Source organism: Crinia signifera, chromosome 4, assembly GCF_055691185.1.
Source record: "Crinia signifera chromosome 4, ASM5569118v1, whole genome shotgun sequence".
Classification (NCBI taxonomy): domain Eukaryota; kingdom Metazoa; phylum Chordata; class Amphibia; order Anura; family Myobatrachidae; genus Crinia; species Crinia signifera.
In genome coordinates this window covers 54,305,110-54,329,542 of record NC_139220.1, presented here as the reverse complement: position 1 = coordinate 54,329,542, position 24,433 = coordinate 54,305,110, and the positions used below count along the sequence as shown (strand labels likewise).

At 45.4% G+C, this 24,433-nt stretch overlaps 1 protein-coding gene across 1 annotated transcript in view; it reads right to left on the bottom strand.

The window, feature by feature from the left end:
- Nucleotides 1-24,433, bottom strand: part of LCP2 (lymphocyte cytosolic protein 2) — a 103,896-nt gene that overhangs the window by 21,719 nt on the left and 57,744 nt on the right. The window contains exons 9-15 of the mRNA XM_083181777.1: nucleotides 21,314-21,402; nucleotides 11,544-11,610; nucleotides 9,977-10,045; nucleotides 7,762-7,802; nucleotides 6,981-7,006; nucleotides 5,358-5,438; nucleotides 461-491 (exon numbers count right to left, since the gene is read on the bottom strand). Coding sequence (XP_083037903.1) covers nucleotides 461-491; nucleotides 5,358-5,438; nucleotides 6,981-7,006; nucleotides 7,762-7,802; nucleotides 9,977-10,045; nucleotides 11,544-11,610; nucleotides 21,314-21,402 — 404 coding nt within the window. The remainder of the gene's footprint in view (nucleotides 1-460; nucleotides 492-5,357; nucleotides 5,439-6,980; nucleotides 7,007-7,761; nucleotides 7,803-9,976; nucleotides 10,046-11,543; nucleotides 11,611-21,313; nucleotides 21,403-24,433) is intronic.

Here is a 24,433-nt window from a genome sequence, read left to right as displayed (position 1 = left end):
ACTGTGTGCATGACTGCAGCATTTATTTACCGCTGCTGAGTGACAAAGGGTCTCCCAACTGTCCCTTCCATATCTAAGGACACACTGCTGCCCACAGTTGGGACAGTGTGACAAAAAATCACGACTGTCCTGTGAAAATCGGGACAGTTATGAGGAATACATACAGTACTTGGTGAGTTGGTGCATGTGCCGGTTTGAGAGCTGGGGACTACACAGGGACCGCACTGCACAGTGGCTCCCTCCTCTCTTACACTCCCCTGACTTGTGAGAGCAATCATCTTATTTCTGTACTATCAGGTTCCTTCCTTCACACTGCAAAAGATGTTTATGTATAATCTAATAACTGGAGCAAGGAAGCACATTAATAAAACTGTAAAATGGAAGCACTGGGAATAGTTAAGATGATATCCTGTCTACTAAAGCCAAACAATGCATTCACATTTATAAATGGTTTACTCACTGGCAATATGTCTTCAGAATCCGCATTATGCCTAGAACACAGATAAAGAATGGAACGTGTTATCTATGATTATGAAACTACATCAGTAAAGCTCTCAACATAAATGGTTTTTGTAAATGGGAAATGCTAGTGTACACTACAGTTACTGATTTGCTCTCAGTTTAGCGTTCTCCAATGAGGCATTCTCTCTGGTGGTTCTGAGGTAGTGGGTCGACAATGTCTAGGTCGACAGTCAGTAGATCGACCACTAATGGTCGACAGTGACTAGGTCAACACCTAGAAATGGTCGGCATACCCTAGATTGACAATGACATAAGGCCAACACAAGCAAAAGTTTGACATTGGCGTGGTCGATACTGAAAATGTCGACACACTTTTTAATTTTTTTGTGTGCCGATGTCAACAAATGTTGACATGGACATGGTGTACCACGTCCCCTCGCATGGCTTGCTGCGCTCGCCATGCTTTGGGCACGATTGTAATCTGACTCTATGCCCACTTGGATGGTGAAGTATGAACCAAGAAAAACTTGTGTCGACTTTTTCAGGGTCAATTATGTAAATGTCGACCTTTTGCTTGTATCGACCTTCTGTCAATGTCGACCTAGGGCACTGTATGTCGACCATTTACAGGTGTCGAACTAGTCACTGACGACCGTTACTAATCAATCTAGTGACTGTCGGCCTAGACATTCTTGACCCAGGGACCGGATGCTCTCTTTGGTAGCCCAGGGAAAAGGGCGTAGTACAAATAAAGTGAATCTATGCAACTAATGTGATTATGTGTCCACCAATGGACAGTTGTAACAGAATATTGTCCATACTTTTCAACAGAAGCATAAAGCTCATACACAGCCATGGAACTGGCCTGATAATAGTATACAGTGTATGTGTATGCAGGGGTGTTAGCCAATAAATGTCTTAAAACACAACTGCCAATAGACATATCTCGGTGTGTACAGGGTAAACTGGGTACACACTTTATCAATGACAGATACTGATACCAGTGGCGTAGCTACGTTTTGGGCGCCCCCCCGCCGTTAGGGGGGGCACCCATACCCACCCCCCGCCGCCGCCCCGTCGAGCACCCCCCCCCATCGCCCCGCTGCCTATGCTAACCCCCTCCCCCGCAGTCTTACCTATCGCGCTGGTCCCGGCGGCTCCATCCGTTCATCTGCTGAGGACCACCACAAAATGGCCGCCCCCGTACAGCAGACAGTTTCAGAGAACTGTTTGCTATATGGGGGCGGCCATTTTGTTGTGGTCCTCATCAGAAGAACGGAGCCGCCGGGACCAGCAAGATACGTAAGTCTGCGGGGGATTGGGGGGTAGGTAACTATAGCACCGCAGCCACCGGCGCCCCCACATGCACAGCGCCCCCCCACGGTGGCGGGGGCTGCGGTGCTATAGTTACGCCCCTGACTGATACAGAAGATACAGTAATTGGATAGTTTGTAGAAGTGGAGGATTGTTATGCCAAGTTTATACCATAATGCAGCGATTCCCAAACTTTTTGGAATCACGGCACCCTAGAGCATCAAAATATTTTCAAGGCACCCCTAGGCCAAATGTTTCTTATTGAGAAATTCAGAAAAAAATATTAAATTAAGTAAATTGTCATTATATATATCACAATTATGTGGTGAGGAAGAGGATTCACTTCTGTTTGTCCACATATATTATGATTGGCAGCCACCAGCACTGGTTTTGCCTATTACATTGCCCATAAATAATATAATTTGATCCTGATCCACCAACCCAAGGCACCCCTGCAAGTGTACTGCTGAGGCACCCCATTGTGCCTAGGCAAACAGTTTTGGAACCACTGCCATATTGGGTCCAAGTAAGGTTTTCAAACATGGGTCAAACTTGTGTCACAGCTGGATCAGACCTCCTTTACAATGCAGTCTGCCTTGCAAATTGGCAGTAGACCCCTTTCAAATCTAATCTTTACTCTCTGTTCCATACTTACTGTCTACCCCACCTGTGTCACCCCTCTTTGTCTGCCCCTCTTCCCTCATGTGCTTTTCCTTCTCTTACTTCATCCTGCAGTTTAAAATCAGTGCCCAATATTGAATTATGCCATATATTACTACCACAATTAAATAATAAGCCACAAATCAGTAACTCAATACATAATAAGTCTCACATCACTGCCCCAACATGTCTTTCTGCTACACATCAGTGCCACAACACATCATTTTGCCACACTTCAGTGACCCTAATATATATTTTTGCCACAATGAAAAATATGCCACACATCAGTGACCACAATATATAAATATGTCATACATGACTGCCCACAAAACATAGTTATGCAGCACACGACTGCCCAGAATACTTAATAATGCCACACATCACTGCCCACAACACATAATTATATTGCACATTACTGCTAACAATACATAATTAAGCAACACATCAGTCTTGCAATACATGCTGAACATTACTGCCCACAATATATAAAGAAAAGGTACCTCCACGGGGGGAGGGGGTGGTAGGTGGCGCTGTGACCTGGGTTGTGTCACTAGCAGCTGCTGGTTTGTCGGGTTAGTTAGGCCCGAGCTGGATAGAAAAGACAACTTGGATGTAGCAGCGCTGTAAACTAATGTATGTTTTTGTAAAATTGAGAATAAAAATAAGGATTGGACTGATTGTACAATTAAAAACAATAATACATTTATTAATAGAGTGACCAAGTGCTGGTATGGTAAAAATGGGGGGGGCGAAGATAAAATCAAATTGCAGAACTGTCCATTCCTATTGTGCCGAAGACAATATTTAGTGCAAATGCATAAAAAATGGATGGGGGTTACCGTCCACCTGTAGACACACCGGGGTGTAGCTTGTGCTCCCTGGGACTCAAGGCCCGAGTTGTTGATAGGGCCGAGTCACTGTCCAGAGTGGGGGAGACACCCGGAGATGGTACTCCCAAAAGATGGTGCTGGGGTCCTTTTTGGTGTTGAGTGTCCACGGTAAGGTAAATCCTTAACCTTACCGTGGACACGCAACACCAAAAAGGACCCCAGCACCATCTTTTGGGAGTACCATCTCCGGGTGTCTCCCCCACTCTGGACGGTGACTCGGCCCTATCAACAACTCGGGCCTTGAGTCCCAGGGAGCACAAGCTACACCCCGGTGTGTCTACAGGTGGACGGTAACCCCCATCCATTTTTTATGCATTTGCACTAAATATTGTCTTGGGCACAATAGGAATGGACAGTTCTGCAATTTGATTTTATCTTCGCCCCCCCATTTTTACCATACCAGCACTTGGTCACTCTATTAATAAATGTATTATTGTTTTTAATTGTACAATCAGTCCAATCCTTATTTTTATTCTCAATTTAAAAAAAACATACATTAGTTTACAGCGCTGCTACATCCAAGTTGCCTACAATATATAATTAAGCAACACATCAGAAGCCACAATACATAATTATGCTGCACATCGCCGCCCACAATACATAATTATGCTGCAGATCAGTCCAACAATACATAAGTATGCTGCACCTCACTGCCCACAATACATAATTATGCTGCACATCACTGCCCACAATACATAATTATGTTGCAGATCAGTCCCACAATACATAAGTATGCTGCACTTCACTGCCCACAATACATAATTATGTTGCAGATCAGTCCCACAATCAGGGCCGGCGCCACCAATGGCAAACCTAGGCATTTGCCTAGGGCGCCGGCCACTGGAGGGCGGAAAATGCCGCCCGGGTACCTGTACCTGTCTATTTAAACCTGGCGGCGGAGGCAGCGGGGGTCCCTGCAGTCTATTAAAAATCACGAGCGCTATCCGCCGGGCTATGCGGAAGCGCTTCTATTGTGAAAACTCTGGCAGCACGGCGCACGCTGATCTCAGCCAATCAGCGTGCTGCCAGAGTTTTCACACTAGAAGCGCTTCCGCATAGCCCGGCGGATAGCGCTCGTGATTTTTAATAGACTGCAGGGACCCCCGCTGCCTCCGCCGCCAGGTTTGATTAGAGAGAGCGCCGGACGAAAGGTACCCCCCCCCCCGGCACCGGGGCGCCCCCAGCCCGACTCGCCTGGGGCGCTCCGGTGCCTTGCACCGGCCCTGCCCACAATACATAAGTATGCTGCACTTTACTGCCCACAATACATAATTATGGGCATTCCCATATGCTAATGGAACAGTCCGCCACCCACCCCACCCTCAAAGATGGTTTGATTGCCATGGGTTCAAGCACCCAGTGCATGCAAAGCGCAAACATCGGCCCCGTGCGAACACACGCGGGCCAGCAAACTGACCTGAATAAGGTCCGAAGTGTATTACAGACGCAATGTTGCGACTTTAAATAGACAGAATTTATTTTTAAACATGTACAAAGTTGCACACAAAACGTTATGGAACCAGGCTGTTTGACACAACTGAAGCCACAGTAATATTTCCCTATTATAAATGTATTGAAAATTTCTCCATTGTGAGACGAATAAAGGAATTCTATAGTTCTATAGTTAAACACCTACAGACATGATAAAAAATTGTACTGTAGATTACTTTCTAATAAGTGAACAGCTGCTGTTATGTATTGCACTGTCAACTGTGTGTTATTGCAGTAATTATTCATGTATAACAGTACATGCCATCATTATGGCTTGGTTATTTTAAATATTCAATGCATTGTTAATACTTTAGTTTACAATGACACAAGAAGCACATTGATAAAGTATCAATAAAGGGTTATTTACCAATATTGTTCAAAAGTACAAATTTGCACGACAAGCAACCAATCAGTAAATCATTACAACACACTCGTACAACACCATCAGGAGAGGGCAATGATGACTCTAAGGTGGTGGCATACAGTTATACTGTAAATTACACTTCAAAATCCAAATTAATAAACAAAATTGATTCTTACCTTGAATAGCTTGGCTTTAGCGAGGAGGTTTGATTTGGCAATGGTGGTTTTCTCAGGTCTGGTTTTACTAGTACATTTTGCCTAAAATAAATAAATCTATTTAAAGCTTTTTCCATACAGTACACCAATACAACCTTCTACCAAGTAAATTACCCTGTATTACCACCTACATACTGTATATATATATATATATATATATATATATATATATATATATATATATATATATATATATATATCACTCACAAAATTCATAAAAAAGATATATGTTGGGGTGCCATTATCACCCAGGCCTCACAAGAATTCCTCCAGGTGCGCCATATTATATCCAGAAGATGTTTTCAAAGAGCACACTCACCAGACTTTTTAAAGTTAAGATTCAAACCTTTAATATTCCATTAAAATTCAGGTCCAGTCGACGTTTCGGGTCTTAGCACGACCCTTTCTCAAGACATCCTATCAGTCCAAACTGACAGCAGGAGGACCCACCAGGCTCACCCTAAATACCATACACTCCGCCCCTTAAGGCTATCAATAACCAATTGTAACAGCCATATTATGCTCAGATATCATAGCATCAGCTGGAAGAATATTAAAGGTCTGGTATTAATAGTCTGGTATGGCTGGCACTCCACAGCTCAAACTTCAGTATACAAGCACCAGGTGCCTTCCCTGGGCAAACCCTGTTGGGTTACCAATGTACAGCGGGTAGGTGGACGGCACTTAAGCATCTTATAATAATACAGAAAACAGGAGTTTCAGGACATCCTGATGATGAGAATAAATTTCTTGGAATGATTAACAGGTTTCCTGTCTTCATTATTATAAGACGCTTAAGTGCCGCCCACCTACCTGCTACAGATGTAGCCCCTCTCGTTCAGTCCCAGCGCCCACCAGAACCTTCCCTCCGGCGGAGAGGGACTACATTAAAACTGGGACGTGCGTGCATCTCACGCGCATGCGCGTCCCAGTCTTCGGCGGCGGCGCACTGCGTCCCTGCCCATCTCCACTTCAAAGAGACGGGCGGGGTTAGGGGAATAATTTTTATCCTGAAGAAAAAGACATATATGTCTTGAAACGTCGATATGACTAAATAAACATCACCATCTGTTTCACTACAAGCCCACCGAGTACCGCCTGCAGTTCTTCTCTCTCTCTCTCTCTCTCTCTCTCTCTCTCTCTCTCTCTCTCTCTCTCTCTCTCTCTCTCTCTCTCTCTCTCTCTCTCTCCCATATATCCATATGTACTGTAGATAGCAGAGTGATATCCTGTTATGGATGGGTGATTGTATGTGTGCCCCATAATTCTGAAAATGCTCTGGCAAATTTGGCAAATAAAATTGGTCAATTAAAAATGGACTAAGATCACTCTTAAAAAGGCGTGCTGCCTGCTATATGTCTACGTATAGTCAGATCTCTTAGAAAGGGGGTTTAATTTGCCCCGTGTGTATGCCCCTTTAGTTACACTCTGTATTGTGACAAATACGTTTATCTCTCTGTGATTATAATATACACAAACCTCTAATTAATAAGTTTGTCTGAAAGTGGTTGTTTTTATGTAGCAAGATATATTTACTCTGTAGTAAGTAGTATATGGAGTACTGTTTATGTCACCAGCATTTACCTTAGACGCCCAGGTAGCGTGGAAGTCTAGTAAAAGAAAATATAGCAGTTAGTATCTAGAATTATAATGAAAGATCTTTGACCATCAAACTTTTCAGTTGGTCGCGTTGAGTATAAATACAGAAATGCGCGTGTGAATTACTAAATCATAGGTCCCCCGTGCGAACGCGCTGGGGACCGAGTAAATTAGAATAACCCCCTTTAAGTACTCTTCTGTTCTGTACGTGGTCACAGATACAGAAATTTCTCAGCGATCACAAGGAATCGATGAGAGTTCAAGGAGCAGTTCCACCACTAAATTACAGCAAGCGAAGGTCAATCATAATATTGCAGCAGTAATTTATATCCCTCCTCCTGCCTATTTGGTAGCATAAGCTATGGTAAATAGATGCTTGTCTGAAGATTTGGTGCCATAGAATCGACAGATTGTGGCCAAGTAAACCATGTACAATGTTTATTTCTTCTTTGCCTGTTTGTAAGTCAGCTCCATATACGAGGGTTATTTATTAACACTGCTCAAAGGAATAATTCTGCACTTAAGCAATAGCTGGATGGATGGATATCCAACATTTGCATTAATTGTTTAACAGTGGACTGTAGAGGTTATTGCTTGTTATGGAAGGATCTACAGTATTTGTATACTCTGTGTCATTTATTGTTTTATCATTTTCATTATATATGGACACAACAGGTAACATTTAAGGCTTAATAAATAAACTACTCTGCCCAATATAAAAATACACAAAATTGAATATCTATAAAAATAAATAAATAAACTTTACTTGTTTCAGGTTTACATTTGAGGGCTCAGGTTGAAATTTCCCTGAAATAAAAAAAATACATAACAATAAATCTCATTATTAAAGGAAGTAGTTGAAATACTGTACAATATATATATTGTAGGAATTGAAACAGAAATCATAATCAGAACCTTATTGAGCTGACTTTGTACTGCTTAAAAATCCTTATTTTTTTATCTATGTGTCTGGTAATAATAGGAAAACAAGGTTGTATTTAGTTACACAAGAGCTCATACATCCGTGTAACCGAAATGTCTTGGTCTTTGCATTGTATGCAATTACATTATGAATTATCTTTAATGGTGAAACTTTCCAAGAATACACAAAAAAAAAAATACAAAATATGTACTAAATATTCAAGGGTACAAATATGTCCGCCTTATACACTATGGCTTCAGTCTTGCTGCAGCAGGTGCATATTGCTCATTGATCTGGAACTTCCAGGCATTTACATGACCTGTCCCAGTGTGGTTTAGAGTTCACCAAGTGTAACTGAGCAACGATTGTCATTAATAAAGTAGGTATAGCATACCTCCCAACATTTGATCAGTGGGATCCCCGTGTGCGGCGGCAGCCACGAGTTCCTGAAAAGGGTGTGTGTTTTTGTGGCAATGCTGCGATTGCGAGACACTCCTCCATTTTTCGTCACTGTGGGGCATTGCCAGGACTCTGTGAGCTAGGGATGGCTATGGGTGGGTTCACCATTGATGGTCAACATCAACGTTAGCCTTGGTGGATATTTGATGGTGTTAACCAATTGCATGGGAACTATCGAGGGTTCACTCCACCGATGGTCCCCCATGTTTTCCTATACACATGGCTGTGGGCCAATCGGAGCCCGGGATGGGGCTTCATAGCACCATCAAGGGGCTATGCTAAGCTCTGTGCCCCATTCCTTAAAGGGAATAAAATACATTCATTTTATTTTTTTTAGAATTGATGTTGGGAAACCATGTGTATTCTACATTGGCCATAGACTATCAATGATATTGAATAATCAATGGTCAATGGCCATCCTTACTGTGAGCTGCTGGCCATGCCACTAGTGCACCAGTCTCCATGAATAGGTGCTGTACGCATGCACACATAGTCTATTCATCGCTGATCTGCATAGCAGGGGAGCAAGTGACATATGGTTTCCCATCTGTTCCCTCCCCCTCCACAGGACATTGCTATCCCATGGTTGGGATGCAGGACAGTCCTAAAAAAAGGGGACTGTCCTGCAAAAATTTGGACAGTTGGGAGCTATGGGTATAGGCTGTTATTCAGAACTCCCAAATCTTTACAAGTGAATTTAACTGATGGCAATTTCTCAGTGGCTTCTATAAGTTTGGAGGTTGCTAAGAAACTCCTAGCCTGTTGGACTTGATTATCCAACTAATCTGCATGTTGCTATTGAGTCTAACAGCAGAAATGTCGACCAGGGTGTTCATGTGCAGTAGTGTGGCAGTGACATCATCTACTGTAGCCTGGGTTACTGTACAGGGGGTGATAGTAAGAGGCAGCTCAGGAACATACTCCATTCCAAATGTGCCTACACACGGCAATTTCATCTTATCTGACTAGATCGCCTAGAAAATGCTCCTACATTGCTCCATGTGTAGGGGTCATAGCGATAGCGATGTGTGGCCTTGCCCGGCGATTAATATCCTGCATCTCACCGGAGAATACTGTCTGTGACAGATTGCACAACATACAGCGCAGACACATCGCTGTGCAGGATCTTGCTGAGTGATCTGAGCAATCTACATTGCTCAGATCATTCATCAGTGTAGCCCGCTGTGTAGGCCCCCTAACAGTTGAATTCAACTCTAAACTGTTTATCTTACTTGTTACTAATCACTGGGGCAGTTTTATAAGAAACACATTTAGAGCATACAGATGGAGCACCTCTCAGCCAGCGCTGGGAGTTGCCGGCGGAGAGGCGCTCCATTTGACGAGAACGTACGAGCGTCTCACACGCACGTGCGTCCCCATCAACGTGGCGGCGGGGAGCACTTTCCCCACCTGTCTCCGCTTCAGGGATACCGGCAGAGATCGGGGGAAGCTAGGGGGGGGGGCGGCAGTGGGGGAGCAGAAGCAGGCGGCTGGCGCCTGCCGGAGGCTGGCGGCGGCTGGCGAATCAATTGCCAGGAGCAGCTCCATCTGTATGTGTGTTACAGTGAATGTGTTATGCAAACACAATATGTATACTGACCTGAAACAGGTTTTGCAGTGTTTAATGGGAGAGTTGGCTTTGACTCTCTGTGTACAATTGGAGGCGCAGCTGTAACAATAGACAAAACATAAGTTACTGAAATGATAAAACATATGAATGTATTCATGAGGTCTTCTCAGTAGTCTTTATGCGTAAAAGGACAAAAGGAATCCTTAAGCGGAAATCATAGTTAGGAAACAAAAGGGAAAAGCTTTAAAAATGTAACAAAATAGAGACATAAGATAACTCATAATAAACAATGGGCCAGATGTATGAAGCAGTGATACGGGAGGAGAAGTGAGCCAGTGGAGAAGTTGCCTATGGCAACCAATCAGCCCTGAAGTAACATCTAACATTTGCGTAATATAAAACCATACAGAGCAGCTGATTGGTTGCCATGGGACACTTCTCCACTGGCGCACTTTTGCTCACTCCTAACAGCTGCCCCAATGTATCTGGCAAATACAATGTTAATGCTGTTTTGGAGAGTAATGGTTATATGACATTAAAATGCAGTATACCAAAAAAACCTGATAGAATACATACGGTGGCCGGCTGTCAGAGTACTGACAGTTGCATCCTGATGGAGATAATCCCGACAGGGTTCGGGTACGGCTCCTTCCACTCTCAACCCCCAACCTTCCTTAATGCGGCTTAACCCCAAAACCCCCTTAGCCGCCTAACCCCAATCCTTCACATTAGGGCAAAACCCTAACCTTCCTACACCACACCCTAACCCACATCCCAAGCCTAACCCTAAGCCCCATTCTTAGTTCCTAATCCTAAACTCCCATCCCGCAGCCTAACTCTAACCCTCTCCTCGAGCTCCCTCATTGGCCAGGGCACTGTAGATCTGTCGACACCCCTGTATCTAGAGAATTATACCTGCTACATCGCTGTGTGTCAATGTAGCTTCCATTGTGTGTACTTTTGCTCAATACTTACATTTCTGTTTTAAATGAGTACCATGTGTTGGGGTTCCATGATGACAGATGTCGACATAGACATGAAAAACCATGAAAAACTCATGGCAACCTTTCATATGTCTACCTTTTTCCTGATGATCCTTTACTGGTGTCCACCTTTCGTCAATGCCGATCTTGTGCCTGTTGACCTTTTGGTGTTAGCCTATTGACTGTTGACCCACACCCATGTAACTGTAACATGTTCTTAAAATTTTTAGAGTTGTTTTTAGAGAAAAACTGAATTGTCGATACTGTATGTACATTAAATAGAAAATCACTGCTCATGTGAAACATTTAGGGCCAGATGCATTAAGCTTCAAAAGTGATAAAATGGAGAGTGATAAACAGCCAGCCAATCAACTCCTGCCTGACATGTTTTAAAACACAGTCTGTGACATGTCAGGCAGGAGTTGATTGGCTGGCTGTTTATCACTCTCCTTTTTATCACTTTTGAAGCTTAGTGCATCTGGCCCTAAATGTTTCACATGAGCAGTGATTTTCTATTTAATGTACATACAGTATTGACAATAGTAACCCTTACATTTATTCTACAGACAGTCAATACCGGTATGGTTAAATAGTGCAAATGAATAGCACATTACTTGTTTGCTGTGGAGGTTTTGGTATTCTGTGGTTTTCTTGGCTTGAAGAAGGCTGCGACACTGGGAACTGGGAACAATATCCTGTAATTAGTGCTCACATGTGTAATCATATGTAAAGTACACATGCCTCTATCAACATGTAGAGGTCAAACCAATTAGGAACATACAATACATGGAAAAATGCACACATCGAGAAAATGACAGATTCCACAAATTCCAATCAACAATATTTACAGCCAGATTAAGCCTTTGGGGGTCACTTTAGACAGGGGGCCCCCTCCCACTTGTCAATACTGGCCGCAAACTGCAAAGGAGAATATTACACTGTCGAAACACAGAGTAATGGCAGTATAAACTTGGTCAATGGGTAACTGTGTGTGTGTGGGGGGGGGATAATATATGTACACCACATGCAAAGCCCGTGTTTATCCCTCTGCAACTTACTCTGTAGGAGACCTCACAGGCTCAGCTTTGCCTCAGATTAAAAACCCTCCCATGAAGAGGCTGCTGCTGCTGTCCTCCATGGGCCTGAGATGCATGGGATGAGCTCCACCAATCAGAGCTCAGCAGTCTCATGGGACTTAGTCAACTCCCAGTAATACACTGCACACTTGGGAAGTCTGGGTGCCTTGGCTCCCGACGTTCAGCACCATTAATCCCTGTCACATTGGCAGATAGGTGAAGCTGCAGTGCTACCCCACTCCTATTTACAAAACATGGGGTGCCCTAGATAGAGGGGGCCCAGGAGTACTGACCCCCATGAGCTCCCCCCCTTAATCCGGCCATGCAAGATTGCACGACTTCTCTACAGAAGAAACATGGGAGAAGTGCATGAAAATATGAGGAAAGTACCAGTCTGGACCGCAGAAAAGTCAAAATTGAGATGACAAGATCATATACACGGCTGCTAGTGGCCATACAAAATGTACTGTCCTGAAGGGTTTTAAACAATGTAAAATGGGTGATTTTTTCACTTTTTATTGCTGGTAGAAAAATGACAGCCAGCAAGTGACTTTCTTCCAGTTGCAGTCCTTCCAAAATTCTGGGGTACAAAAAAACGTCTATATAGTAATTGTCTGTGTTTTTATACATTTGCAAACAGTTGGAATAAAATACTTTTACCTCTTATCTGCAATTTCGAAAATCACATCATTTAGTACATTATAAAACTGTACAGAAAATTGCCTGACAACTGATGTTTCTTCACTGCCCAGATTATGTTATTTAAACTCCTACAAGTGCATGATTGCGAAGGGTGCACCAGATGTTCCACACTGTTTCCTGGCATTTGTTCCTTAAATAAAGATTATCTCTACCTATGTATCTGCTCTGGGGTTGCACACAACCCCCCTCCCAAAAAACAAACAAAAAAACCCACGTTTCATCCAGAAAACCAATGCAGGTTTGGAATTGGATTGCACATTTAGGCCCTTATTCAGATCTGATCGCAGTACAAAACCATGTGCACTGCAGGTAAGGCACGTGTAACATGTGCAGAGAGAGTTAACTTTGGTTGGGGTGTGTTGAAACTGAAATCCATATGCAGTGTAAATATAATGCAGCCAATATTTACCATACACAGAAAAAAATAACTCACACAACTCTAACTCTCTCTACAGTGACAAACGCAGGATTTTCATGGGGGGGTTTCTATATATATACTTCAGTTCGGGATAAATACAGGAAAGATATACATTCATATACATATATACACCATAAAGGGATTTGACTGGCTAAGGGATTACACACTGGTGGCTGTCATGCTTATATTACATACATATAGTTACATACATACACACACAAACACATACAGCATACGTACAATCATACATACACGAACACATCATACATGCATACACACACACACACACACACACACACACACACACATATGGTATACTTATTTACACACATACAATGCATACATACAGTACTCATAGCATACATACACCCCCCTCCCTGCGTGCGCATATGTACTTATCCCCTGGTCCCCCCTTTCATCCGGCTGTGCTGGCTACACAATGTACAGTAAGCTACCAGGGAGGGAGCAGCAACTGCCACTCATCCTGCCCCCGGCTTCCACAGCCCCCGAACCAGCAGGCCTCTGCACCGAGATGAGTCCCCCGTCCCCTCCCACTGGTAGTGCTCACCTCCCACCTCTCTCTGCTGCAGACCTGGCTCCTGCCGCAATTATCGATGACCAGCCGCTACTTCCAAGTGCTGCGCATTTTGCTGTGCCCCTTCATGCTGAGCAGCCACGGGTCAGCATGAGTCAGCGCTGTGGAGCCACTGCCGGGCAATCATCAGCACTGGCGAGCCAACGCTGGGCAATCGTCAGCACTGGGGAGCCGCTGCCGGGCAGGTGGTCGGGTGCCCACTTAAAAAGAAAAAGCTTGGCCTGTGAGGGGGTTTTCTGGGCAACCAGAAACCCCCCTGCGTGTCAGGAACCAGTCTGTTTTGTTTTCTGTCAGTTTCTGTTTGGCATTTTGACTCACTGGTGACCTCCAGTGGCAGGTCTGTTGCCATTACAGCTTTGTGTTCTGGGAGCTTAGTTTATTCACTAGGCTGTGAGATATTAAGCTAATCAAGCACTAGCCTGGGAGCTCCCTGAATCTTCAGGTGTAATTAATCACCTGAGCCCTTTATAGGGAAGGCTCACCTGCAGTATTCTGCCAGTGATAGCTTTCTGTTTAAGTTCCTGCTGCATTTGCAGGGAACTTCTGTTTGCTCCTAGCCACGCTTCCTGGTCCCTTGTTCCAGTCTCCTGTTTGGATCCCAGGATATATCCTCTGCAGCTCAGCTCCTTGCTAGTAATAGCATAAGCCTGATTACCCGGTCCCCGGAGCATTGTTGCTCCAGTCTTTGAAGTGTCCTGGTGTATACTCCTGCTCTCTTGTCTCCCAGCCTGCTTGGATCATCATCCTGTCCTGGGCCAGAGCCTGCACCTGTCCCCGTTACCAATCTGCCTGTGGGTCACGTAAGTGCTCCGTTGGAGCCTGCTGGTTATTCCTTATACCATCTTTGGCCCGCCGTGGCTGTACCCCTCCGTGGGTCCGCTGTTACTTTGCGGTATCATTTCTGTTGTCCTTCCTCTTTGGTTATTGTCTGTCACCTTAGCGTTGGGTAGGCAGGGGTATTTCCCTTCTAGCTACTCCTTGTTTTGGGGAATCGCAGTCTCGGGGTGTCCCTGTTCCGAGATTCCCTATTTCCTTGTTTGTGTCTGCGACTGGGTCGCCGTTCCCCGTTCTTGGCCCGGTGCCGGTAGTCAGGGGTATATTCCCAGCTAGGCCATTGTAGTAAGACAGTCCTTTTGAGATACCCCCTGGCGATTGCTCACCCCTTGTCTTTACCTAACACCTGGCTGCATCGGGGTCAGAGCCGGCCTAACTGGCTCTGTCGAACGCGGCGGCTACAGGCGAAGCCTAGCACTTGCAGGGGTATTCCATCTGCCCGGGGGACTCAACAGAGTCAGTGTAGGTTTCGCTGTGGCCGTTCTAAACAGCGGTCCCAGCTGCGGGCTCACGCCTGACCTTTTTCCTCCTGCCAGCTGTCGTATCACCCAGAGCCCAGGCGAAAACCATAACATTATCACTGGCCATACCGATATATGCATGTGTTCACAGTAGTCATAGGTATACATGCATATATAAAATTTTGTTTCAAGGTGATTTGGGTGTTTTTGATTGGTAGCGGGACTTATAGATTTGTCCATATTAAGATTTTTTTTTTCTTCCCGCATTTTGCCCGTTACGGGGTTTTGCTTTATTCAGCTTGCCCAGGTGGTCTGGTCTGTTTGTTTCATTGCTGTACTTAATCATGCAGGCCTTGTAAGCTTCCTTGATGGCCTTAAATACGGCCTTTACAGAATTAAAACCTGAGCGGGTTAAGGGTCTGCAGCAGTCATTTCTGCAATTGCAAGATCTGTTAACCCAAATTTTCCTGGATCTGTCTGAGGTTTTTGGGGCTCAACCAGCTCCTAGGGAGACCCTGGCTAAGGGGGTAGTCAGTCAAACTTCAGATCAGGAGATTCAGAAGGGACATAGAAGTTTTTTACGGCCAAGGCTCACACCAGAAGAGCGGCGACGGCGTAAAGACTTTAACCTATGTCTGTATTGTGGGGAATCAGGCCACTTTCTCCAGTATTGCGAATTGCGCAGACCTGGTGGTGGTACTGGGAAGGGTTTTCCTCAATCCAAGTGGTATCAGGAGATTACATCTATGCCTATCTCCTCTAAGCAGGAGGAGCCTGACCACACACCCCACATACGTAACGCTCCGACTTACAACTGGGGTCCTAAGACTAGAGCGCCCCATGTTGAGGTACTGAATCAGACGGGAATGTGGAATTCATCCACAAAGATTCCAGACAGAAAGACGTTAGATACTAATCTTCCAGTCAGGGAGATCAACGTTCTTTCAACATTGGAACTGTTAAGTCCCGTAGAGGAGTATCAGGTTTTTCCCTCAAAAGGGGCTTCAAGCGGCATAATCCCAGAGGGGGTCCTTGAAGCCATCACCCCTAAGAGGGTCTTGGGGAACTTAACCCCACATGGAGTTATGGAGGTCATTGCTCCTGATGAGGCCTTGGGAGGCATAACTCCGAAAAAAGAATCCCTGACATCAGTCTCAGCCGGGATTTCTAGTGACATCTTCCCCGATCTTGGGGTTCTCGGAGTTGCCTCTGAGGTTGTGGATCCAGGAGTCCCGGTCTCCTTAGGCGAGTCCGATGCCGGGGGCTCATCTAGCGGCAAGGGCGCTTGGGGCTCATTGAACGTTTGTGGTGCTCGAGGTCAGTCGAGCCAATTTGATGCCCAAGGCCCGCCGGACGTGTCTGATGATACTCCTAACACTCCATACTTCGATGGAGATTTGGCCCAGCTCCGACCAATTGCTCAGCAATTCCTCGCTGGAATGGACTTCTCACATAATGTGAAGATGACTCCTGCTTCTGCTGTCCGTTATCTCTTATCATGCTTTAGAGGAGGAGCTTTGGAGTGGGTTAAACCTCTCATAGAGGCTGACGATCCCATCCTAAGGGATCTTCCGGGTTTCCTAAAAAATGTGCGGAAAGTGTTCAGCCCAAAGGCCGAAGCCCCGAGTGGGGGCCCAAAGGCCGTAGCCCCGAGTGGGGGCCCAAAGGCCGTAGCCCCGAGTGGGGGCCCAAAGGCCATAGCCCCGAGTGGGGGCCCAAAGGCCGTAGCCCCGAGTGGGGGCCCAAAGGCCGTAGCCCCGAGTGGGGGCCCAAAAGTCTGTTTCGCCCCAGAAGGTGGGCAAGTCTGTTTCGCCCCAGAAGGTGGGCAAGTCTGTTTCGCCCCAGAAGGTGGGCAAGTCTGTTTCGCCCCAGAAGGTGGGCAAGTCTGTCTCGCCCCAGAAGGTGGGCAAGTCTGTCTCGCCCCAGAAGGGGGGCAAGTCTGTCTCGCCCCAGAAGGTGGGCAAGTCTGTCTCGCCCCAGAAGGTGGGCAAGTCTGTCTCGCCCCAGAAGGTGGGCAAGTCTGTCTCGCCCCAGAAGGGGGGCAAGCCTGTCTCGCCCCAGAAGGGGGGCAAGCCTGTCTCGCCCCAGAAGGGGGGCAAGCCTGTCTCGCCCCAGAAGGGGGGCAAGCCTGTCTCGCCCCAGAAGGGGGGCAAGCCTGTCTCGCCCCAGAAGGGGGGCAAGCCTGTCTCGCCCCAGAAGGGGGGCAAGCCTGTCTCGCCCCAGAAGGGGGGCAAGCCTGTCTCGCCCCAGAAGGGGGGCAAGTCTGTCTCGCCCCAGAAGGGGGGCAAGTCTGTCTCGCCCCAGAAGGGGGGCAAGTCAGTCCGGTCCCTGAGGGGGACTCTGCCAGTCCGGTCCCTGAGGGGGACTCTGCCAGTCCGTTCCCTGAGGGGGACTCTGCCAGTCCGTTCCCTGAGGGGGACTCTGCCAGTCCGTTCCCTGAGGGGGACTCTGCCAGTCCGTTCCCTGAGGGGGACTCTGCCAGTCCGGTCCCTGAGGGGGACTCTGCCAGTCCGGTCCCTGAGAAGGACTCTGCCAGTCCGGTCCCTGAGGGGGACTCTGCCAGTCTGGTGCCGGAGGGGGACTCTGCCAGTCTGGTGCCGGAAGGGGACTCTGCCTGTCTGGTGCCGGAAGGGGACTCTGCCTGTCTGGTGCCGGAAGGGGACTCTGTCTGTCTGGTCCCGGAAGGGGACTCTGTCTGTCTGGTCCCGGAAGGGGACTCAGTCCATCTAGTCTCAAGTGGTATCATAGAAGCTGTGTCCCCGGAAGGGGTGGCCATATCCTTGTCTGAGGTCCCAAAGACCACAGCCTCAGCAAGGGTCTTGATGGCTGCAAACCCGGTGAGTGTTTCGGTTTTGCCAGCCTCTCGGGAGGCTTCAGAAATCTTAGCCCCCAAGGTTGTTGTTCCCATAGAGAATTCCAGTTCTGAGGTCCCAGAGGTGGATGTCCCTACGTCCATCGTGTTTGATGGAGATCTTGCCCATTTTATTGCCCTGGTTGGACACTATGTTTCCCTGTTTGAATCTGGACCATCTTCAGGGGTCACTTGGGCTAACATTGTAGACCTCATCATTTCTGCTTTTAGGGGTAGACCTCAGACATGGGCCTACGAGCGGATCAATGCTGGTGACCCTTGTATCCGAGATCTATCTTCTTTCTGTGATGCAGTTATTAAGAAGTTCAGTCCCAAAAAGAAGGATGGGGTTCCACCAGCTCCTGGAAATGTGGTGCCCAGCATAAGCCAGGGGTTTAAGGACCTGGCTTCTGGAGACTCACAGTCTCTGTTTGTTCGTTCTTCTGCCTCATCGCTTGGTCCAGAATCCAGGAGTTTAGCTATTGGTTTTGTCTCACTGACTCCTGACAAAAAATTTTTGGACACATCTGGTACCTGTAATTCTGGGTCTGGGGAATCCAATAAGAGTTCTGCCTATGGCCAATTAAGACATTCTTCCCTTTCTGAGATTCCATCTGTTAAAAAGACTCTCATGATCTCCTCAGATCGAGACTTCAACTCTGTTTCTGATTTGGTAACCCATAGCTGTGATTTGATAGAAGGTACCATCAGATCTGATAATGTGTGGGGCCTTAAACTGCTGATTCCATCAAAATCTAGGAAAAAGAAAAAGAAGCATTAATCTTTTTCCGCTTTCCTGGATCATCTTGTTTGTCTTTTTGGTTGTGCCCTGTGGTCACCCTCAAGGGGGGGCACTGAGACAAGCCGTGGTTTTAGCTTGTGTTCACCTTTCTGTTGCCTTTGCCCCGTTATCCAGAATCCAGATACATTTAATTTTTGGAGGTCTGGATTTTGGGGTCTGTTGACCCCTCCTCAAGGGGGGGGTACTGTCAGGAACCAGTCTGTTTTGTTTTCTGTCAGTTTCTGTTTGGCATTTTGACTCACTGGTGACCTCCAGTGGCAGGTCTGTTGCCATTACAGCTTTGTGTTCTGGGAGCTTAGTTTATTCACTAGGCTGTGAGATATTAAGCTAATCAAGCACTAGCCTGGGAGCTCCCTGAATCTTCAGGTGTAATTAATCACCTGAGCCCTTTATAGGGCAGGCTCACCTGCAGTATTCTGCCAGTGATAGCTTTCTGTTTAAGTTCCTGCTGCATTTGCAGGGAACTTCTGTTTGCTCCTAGCCACGCTTCCTGGTCCCTTGTTCCAGTCTCCTGTTTGGATCCCAGGATATATCCTCTGCAGCTCAGCTCCTTGCTAGTAATAGCATAAGCCTGATTACCCGGTCCCCGGAGCATTGTTGCTCCAGTCTTTGAAGTGTCCTGGTGTATACTCCTGCTCTCTTGTCTCCCAGCCTGCTTGGATCATCATCCTGTCCTGGGCCAGAGCCTGCACCTGTCCCCGTTACCAATCTGCCTGTGGGTCACGTAAGTGCTCCGTTGGAGCCTGCTGGTTATTCCTTATACCATCTTTGGCCCGCCGTGGCTGTACCCCTCCGTGGGTCCGCTGTTACTTTGCGGTATCATTTCTGTTGTCCTTCCTCTTTGGTTATTGTCTGTCACCTTAGCGTTGGGTAGGCAGGGGTATTTCCCTTCTAGCTACTCCTTGTTTTGGGGAATCGCAGTCTCGGGGTGTCCCTGTTCCGAGATTCCCTATTTCCTTGTTTGTGTCTGCGACTGGGTCGCCGTTCCCCGTTCTTGGCCCGGTGCCGGTAGTCAGGGGTATATTCCCAGCTAGGCCCTTGTAGTAAGACGGTCCTTTTGAGATACCCCCTGGCGATTGCTCACCTCTTGTCTTTACCTAACACCTGGCTGCATCGGGGTCAGAGCCGGCCTAACTGGCTCTGTCGAACGCGGCGGCTACAGGCGAAGCCTAGCACTTGCAGGGGTATTCCATCTGCCCGGGGGACTCAACAGAGTCAGTGTAGGTTTCGCTGTGGCCGTTCTAAACAGCGGTCCCAGCTGCGGGCTCACGCCTGACCTTTTTCCTCCTGCCAGCTGTCGTATCACCCAGAGCCCAGGCGAAAACCATAACATTGCGTGCGCCACTGCTCTATACATGTTACATCTGCCCCACCTGCAGTGCACATGGTTTTGCCAATTTTGAGAACAAATTTGTACTGTGATCAGATCTGAATAAGGCCTTAATTTGCAGTGCAAGCTCACCCTGAGCATGGCTCGCAGGACCCAACTCGCACCTACTTGGATTGATCCATTACTGTAGATCTGAGGAATATATATATATATATATATATATATATATATATATATATATATATATATATATATATATATATATATATATATATATATATATATATATATAAATAATAAAAACTTTAATTTAACTTTAATTTAGATATATATTTTGATTTGTATTATAAAAGTCAAGTAAACCTAAAATGTAAATGAATCTAAAGGGACCATGTTACAATTGATACAATGATATAACATGAGACGTTTGACATTCTATTAAGAATTATTATGCAGATATATGCAATCTGATTTTCTATTGTCATATTCAGGGAAACTGGCAGTGGTGGTTTAGTATCATTTTCTGTATAATATACCGATCGGATTTTAATTTTAGTGGTCTTTTTATACTTCTTAAATACATAAATTAAAAATATACATATATATAAAAAATGCACAATAGCTATTTACTTAAATGATCCATACACCAGTACCTATATACATCATAAATATTGGGAAATGCATCAAACCTTGGAGTAGAGATAAAACAGGGAGAGATAAATGGCAGCCAATCAGCACCTTATGGTTATTTTAACACAGCCTCTAAAATGGCAGTTAGAAGCTGATTGGCTGGTACCTTACCTCTCCCAACTATCCAAGGTGTGATACATGTCCCCCTCAGTCAAAATGAGGAGTATCCCAGGCTGGATTAAAGGTGCAGTGAAAGGTGTGCAGTGAAAGGGGTGGTTGTCTCACGTTCACTACATAGGGGCCCCCATCCACTGTCCCTAAATATCACACCCCAGAGGCAGCAGCAGCGCTATTAAAAACAAAGCCCAGCATAGCTCCTAATAGTCTGCATGCAAGCAGCTGCTGCAAGTGTTGGTGAGTTAGCCTTAAGGAGCAATAACTTAAAAGGTCAAATCAACCTTGAATTGTCTCTACAAATAATGTTGCTTCAAATCTACTGTACAGCATCTGCTGAATCTCCGAAATCCTACAGCTTGCAGGCTATAATATTTACCCATTTAGATAGTCATTTTAGAGATCATTTTAGACCACTGGACCTTATAGGGCAAACCCACAGAGAAAAGCTGAACCACAGCAGTTTCTGGCAGTATTTGTGAAATGATTTAACACATCAAAAACAACTTACGGTTTTGCCTCTAGCAGACAATAAAGGAAATTCAGGTCTTGTAGGAGGATTAGGTGGACCTTTAGGATAATTCCCAGGGACTGGCCTGTCTGAAATATGATAAAGAAAATGATCAGAGCTGTGCTAAATAATACAGAATCAAAGCTACCTGTACTGTAGTTAACAAAACTAAAGAAAGTAATTGAACAGACATAAGAGGGGGGAGATTGAGCAGCCTTCGAAAAGTATGTAGTGCAAGAGTTTGTACGAGTTCTTATAAAGTGGCAAACATTTATACGGCAAAGCCAACTTTCACCAAGTTTCGCACTTGCTCCTTCTCACATTCTCCCCAAAGATTGCTGCTTAAGATCTCCGTTACGCAGCCCCACTGAACCCGAATCCCCTCGGTACCATGCGTTCGCTAAAACATCCCCTCCCATGGTGCTGCTAGCAGGAGAAATCATGATTTCATGATTTCTCCTGCCTTCGGAAATTAAAGTCTTTCTGAAATTAGTTTATAGCATTTAAACAAGATAGGACATCATTTGCCACATACAAAGAATATAATAAGAAATTTAAAAATACAGTCAAGATGGCTAAATTAGAGACTGAACGTAAAATAGCATCAGATAGCAAATCTAATCCTAAAAAATGTAACAGTTAAATAAACAGGAAACGGTTAAGGAAGGAAAATATTGTAACCACTAAAAAATAAGTAGGGTACCCTGGTAATAGAAGGAAAAGAGAAAGCGGAATTACTCAATTTTTGCTGCAGTATTTACAAGGGAAGAATCTTCAGAAGATCTCTCATAGATTAAATGCTCGGCTCTTGATTGCTTCTAAACTGTATGTTTGAGTGAGGAAATAGTCAAACATACTGTAGCTTACAGAACCTAAAAAGTAACAAATTTCCTGGCCTGGAAGAAATACATCCTAGGATACTAAAAGAATTACAGTAAGTTCTGTCAAAGCACTACTATTATATCTGATGTTTGAGGAATCAATAAACTTGGGGACAGTACCAAGGTTCTGGCGCATAGTACCAATATGGAAGAAAGGAAACAAAACTAACCCTGAAAATTATAGATCAGTCAGCCTTACATCCGTTGTGGGGAAAATATTAAAAGGAATAATAAGAGATAGTATCCAAAATTTCTTAGAACAGGAGGAAGTAAGCATGGGTTCATCAAAAATAGATCATGTTAGACAAATTTAATTAGCTTCTATGAGGAACTAATACTGCTTGATTTCGCTAAAGCTTTTGACACAGTGCCTCATAAAAGGTTATTTATGAAACTAGGTAATTTTGGGTTATGAGATATAATTTGTAATTGGATTATAAACTGGTTGCTCAATCGGGGACAGAGAGTGGTGGTAAATGGCATACATTTCAGCTGGGGTAAGGTCCAAAGTGGAGTCTCACAAGGTTCAATATTGGGACCCACCTTGTTTAATATATTCATTAATGATATAGGAAGTGACATAGTGAGTAAAATTGTAATATTTGCGGACTACACGAAATCGAGTAAGGAAATGAACTCAGGAGAGGATGTGGAAACACTACAAAGTGACTTAAATAAACTGGAAACGTGGGCGGATAGGTGGAAAATGCAGCTTAACGTTGATAAATGTAAAGTAGTTCATTATGGGAACAAAATTAACAAGCTACTTATAGGCTAAATGGAGTTATTATAGGGAATTCTGCTGTAGAGAAGGACTTGGGGGTCATCATAGATAAAAAAAATTGAGTAATAGTAAACACTGCTCAAGTGCAGCAGCAAAAGCAAACCGGACACTGGCATGCATTAAAAGGGGTATGGATTCAAGGGAAGCCAATGTGATCGTGCCTCTTTACAAGGCATTGGTGAGACCACACTTGGAATACTGTGTTCAGTTCTGGCCACCGCACCTTAAAAATGACATAAATGAATTGCAACAGGTACAGAGAAGGGCGACTAAGCTAGTAAAAGGTCTCAAATCACTAGAATACAAAGATAGGTTAACCAGGCTGAATATGTTTTCACTGGAAAAATGGAGGTTGAGAGGAGATATGATCAAATACAGGATTGGGAATCATATGGAACTGGGAGATGATTTGTTCACTAACCGGTTTACACGTGGGACACGCGGGCATATACTGAGGTTCAAGGAAAATAAATTCCATACTGAATTAAGAAGATGATTCTTCGCCATTAGAGCAATAAAATCTGGAACTCATTGCTTGCAGCAATTACTGTGACGTCAGCCGCCCACGCCTGGCAGGCATTGGCCCGCACGCATACCCATGGGAATGCCAGAGTACCCTTGCGAACGCCCATGGTCCAGAGCCATCAGAGTCATCCCGTAGCTGTTACAGGTTCTGCATAAACATGGCTTCTTCTGTCTCTAAAACTCCAGCCCCTTTTGTCTCTTCAGGTCCCTTCTGTCTCTCCATCCCCTTTTGTTTCTCCAGCTCCAGCCCCGTCTCTCTCTCCAGCTCCAGCCCCTTCTGTCTCTCCGGCTCCAAAGTTCAGACAATTCTGTCTCTCCATCTCTTTCTGTCTGTCCAGCTCCAGTCCCTTCTGTCTCTCCACCTTCTATCCCACCAGCTCAACCCCCTCCTGTCTGTCCATCTCCTTCTGTCTGTCCAGCTCCAGTCACTTCTGTATCTCCATCTCCTTCTATCTCTCCAGCTCAGTGGTGCAAGTAGAATTTTTTCTTGGTGGTACTGATAGCCTCCACCAAAAATGGGCATGGTCATGTGTCATCAGGGGGCGTGGTCACACAAAGCTAGAGGAGTGACTAAATGACAATAGAGGCGTGGACACAGGAGACAGGGAATGAGAAACTGGGAATGACTGGGGGTGGGTTGGCTCTTGCTTGGGGGAGAGCCAGGCAGCTTGTGCTTACAATAGTGGAGCCTGCTCTTCATGCTGTCGGCGCTGCTGATGCCAGTCAGTGTGACAGGCTAAATCAGCAGTAGCCGGTAGCTGCATACAGCACCAATCATAACGCTGGGTGGGCGGGCTGCGGATGCATTATATTTAGACTTAAAATGAAAATAGAAATGACAGTGGATCAGGGGTAAGTGGTACTGCGTACCTGCAACATATTTCTTACAGGTACTCCGTACCACGCCGTACCCCCTTATTTGCAACACTG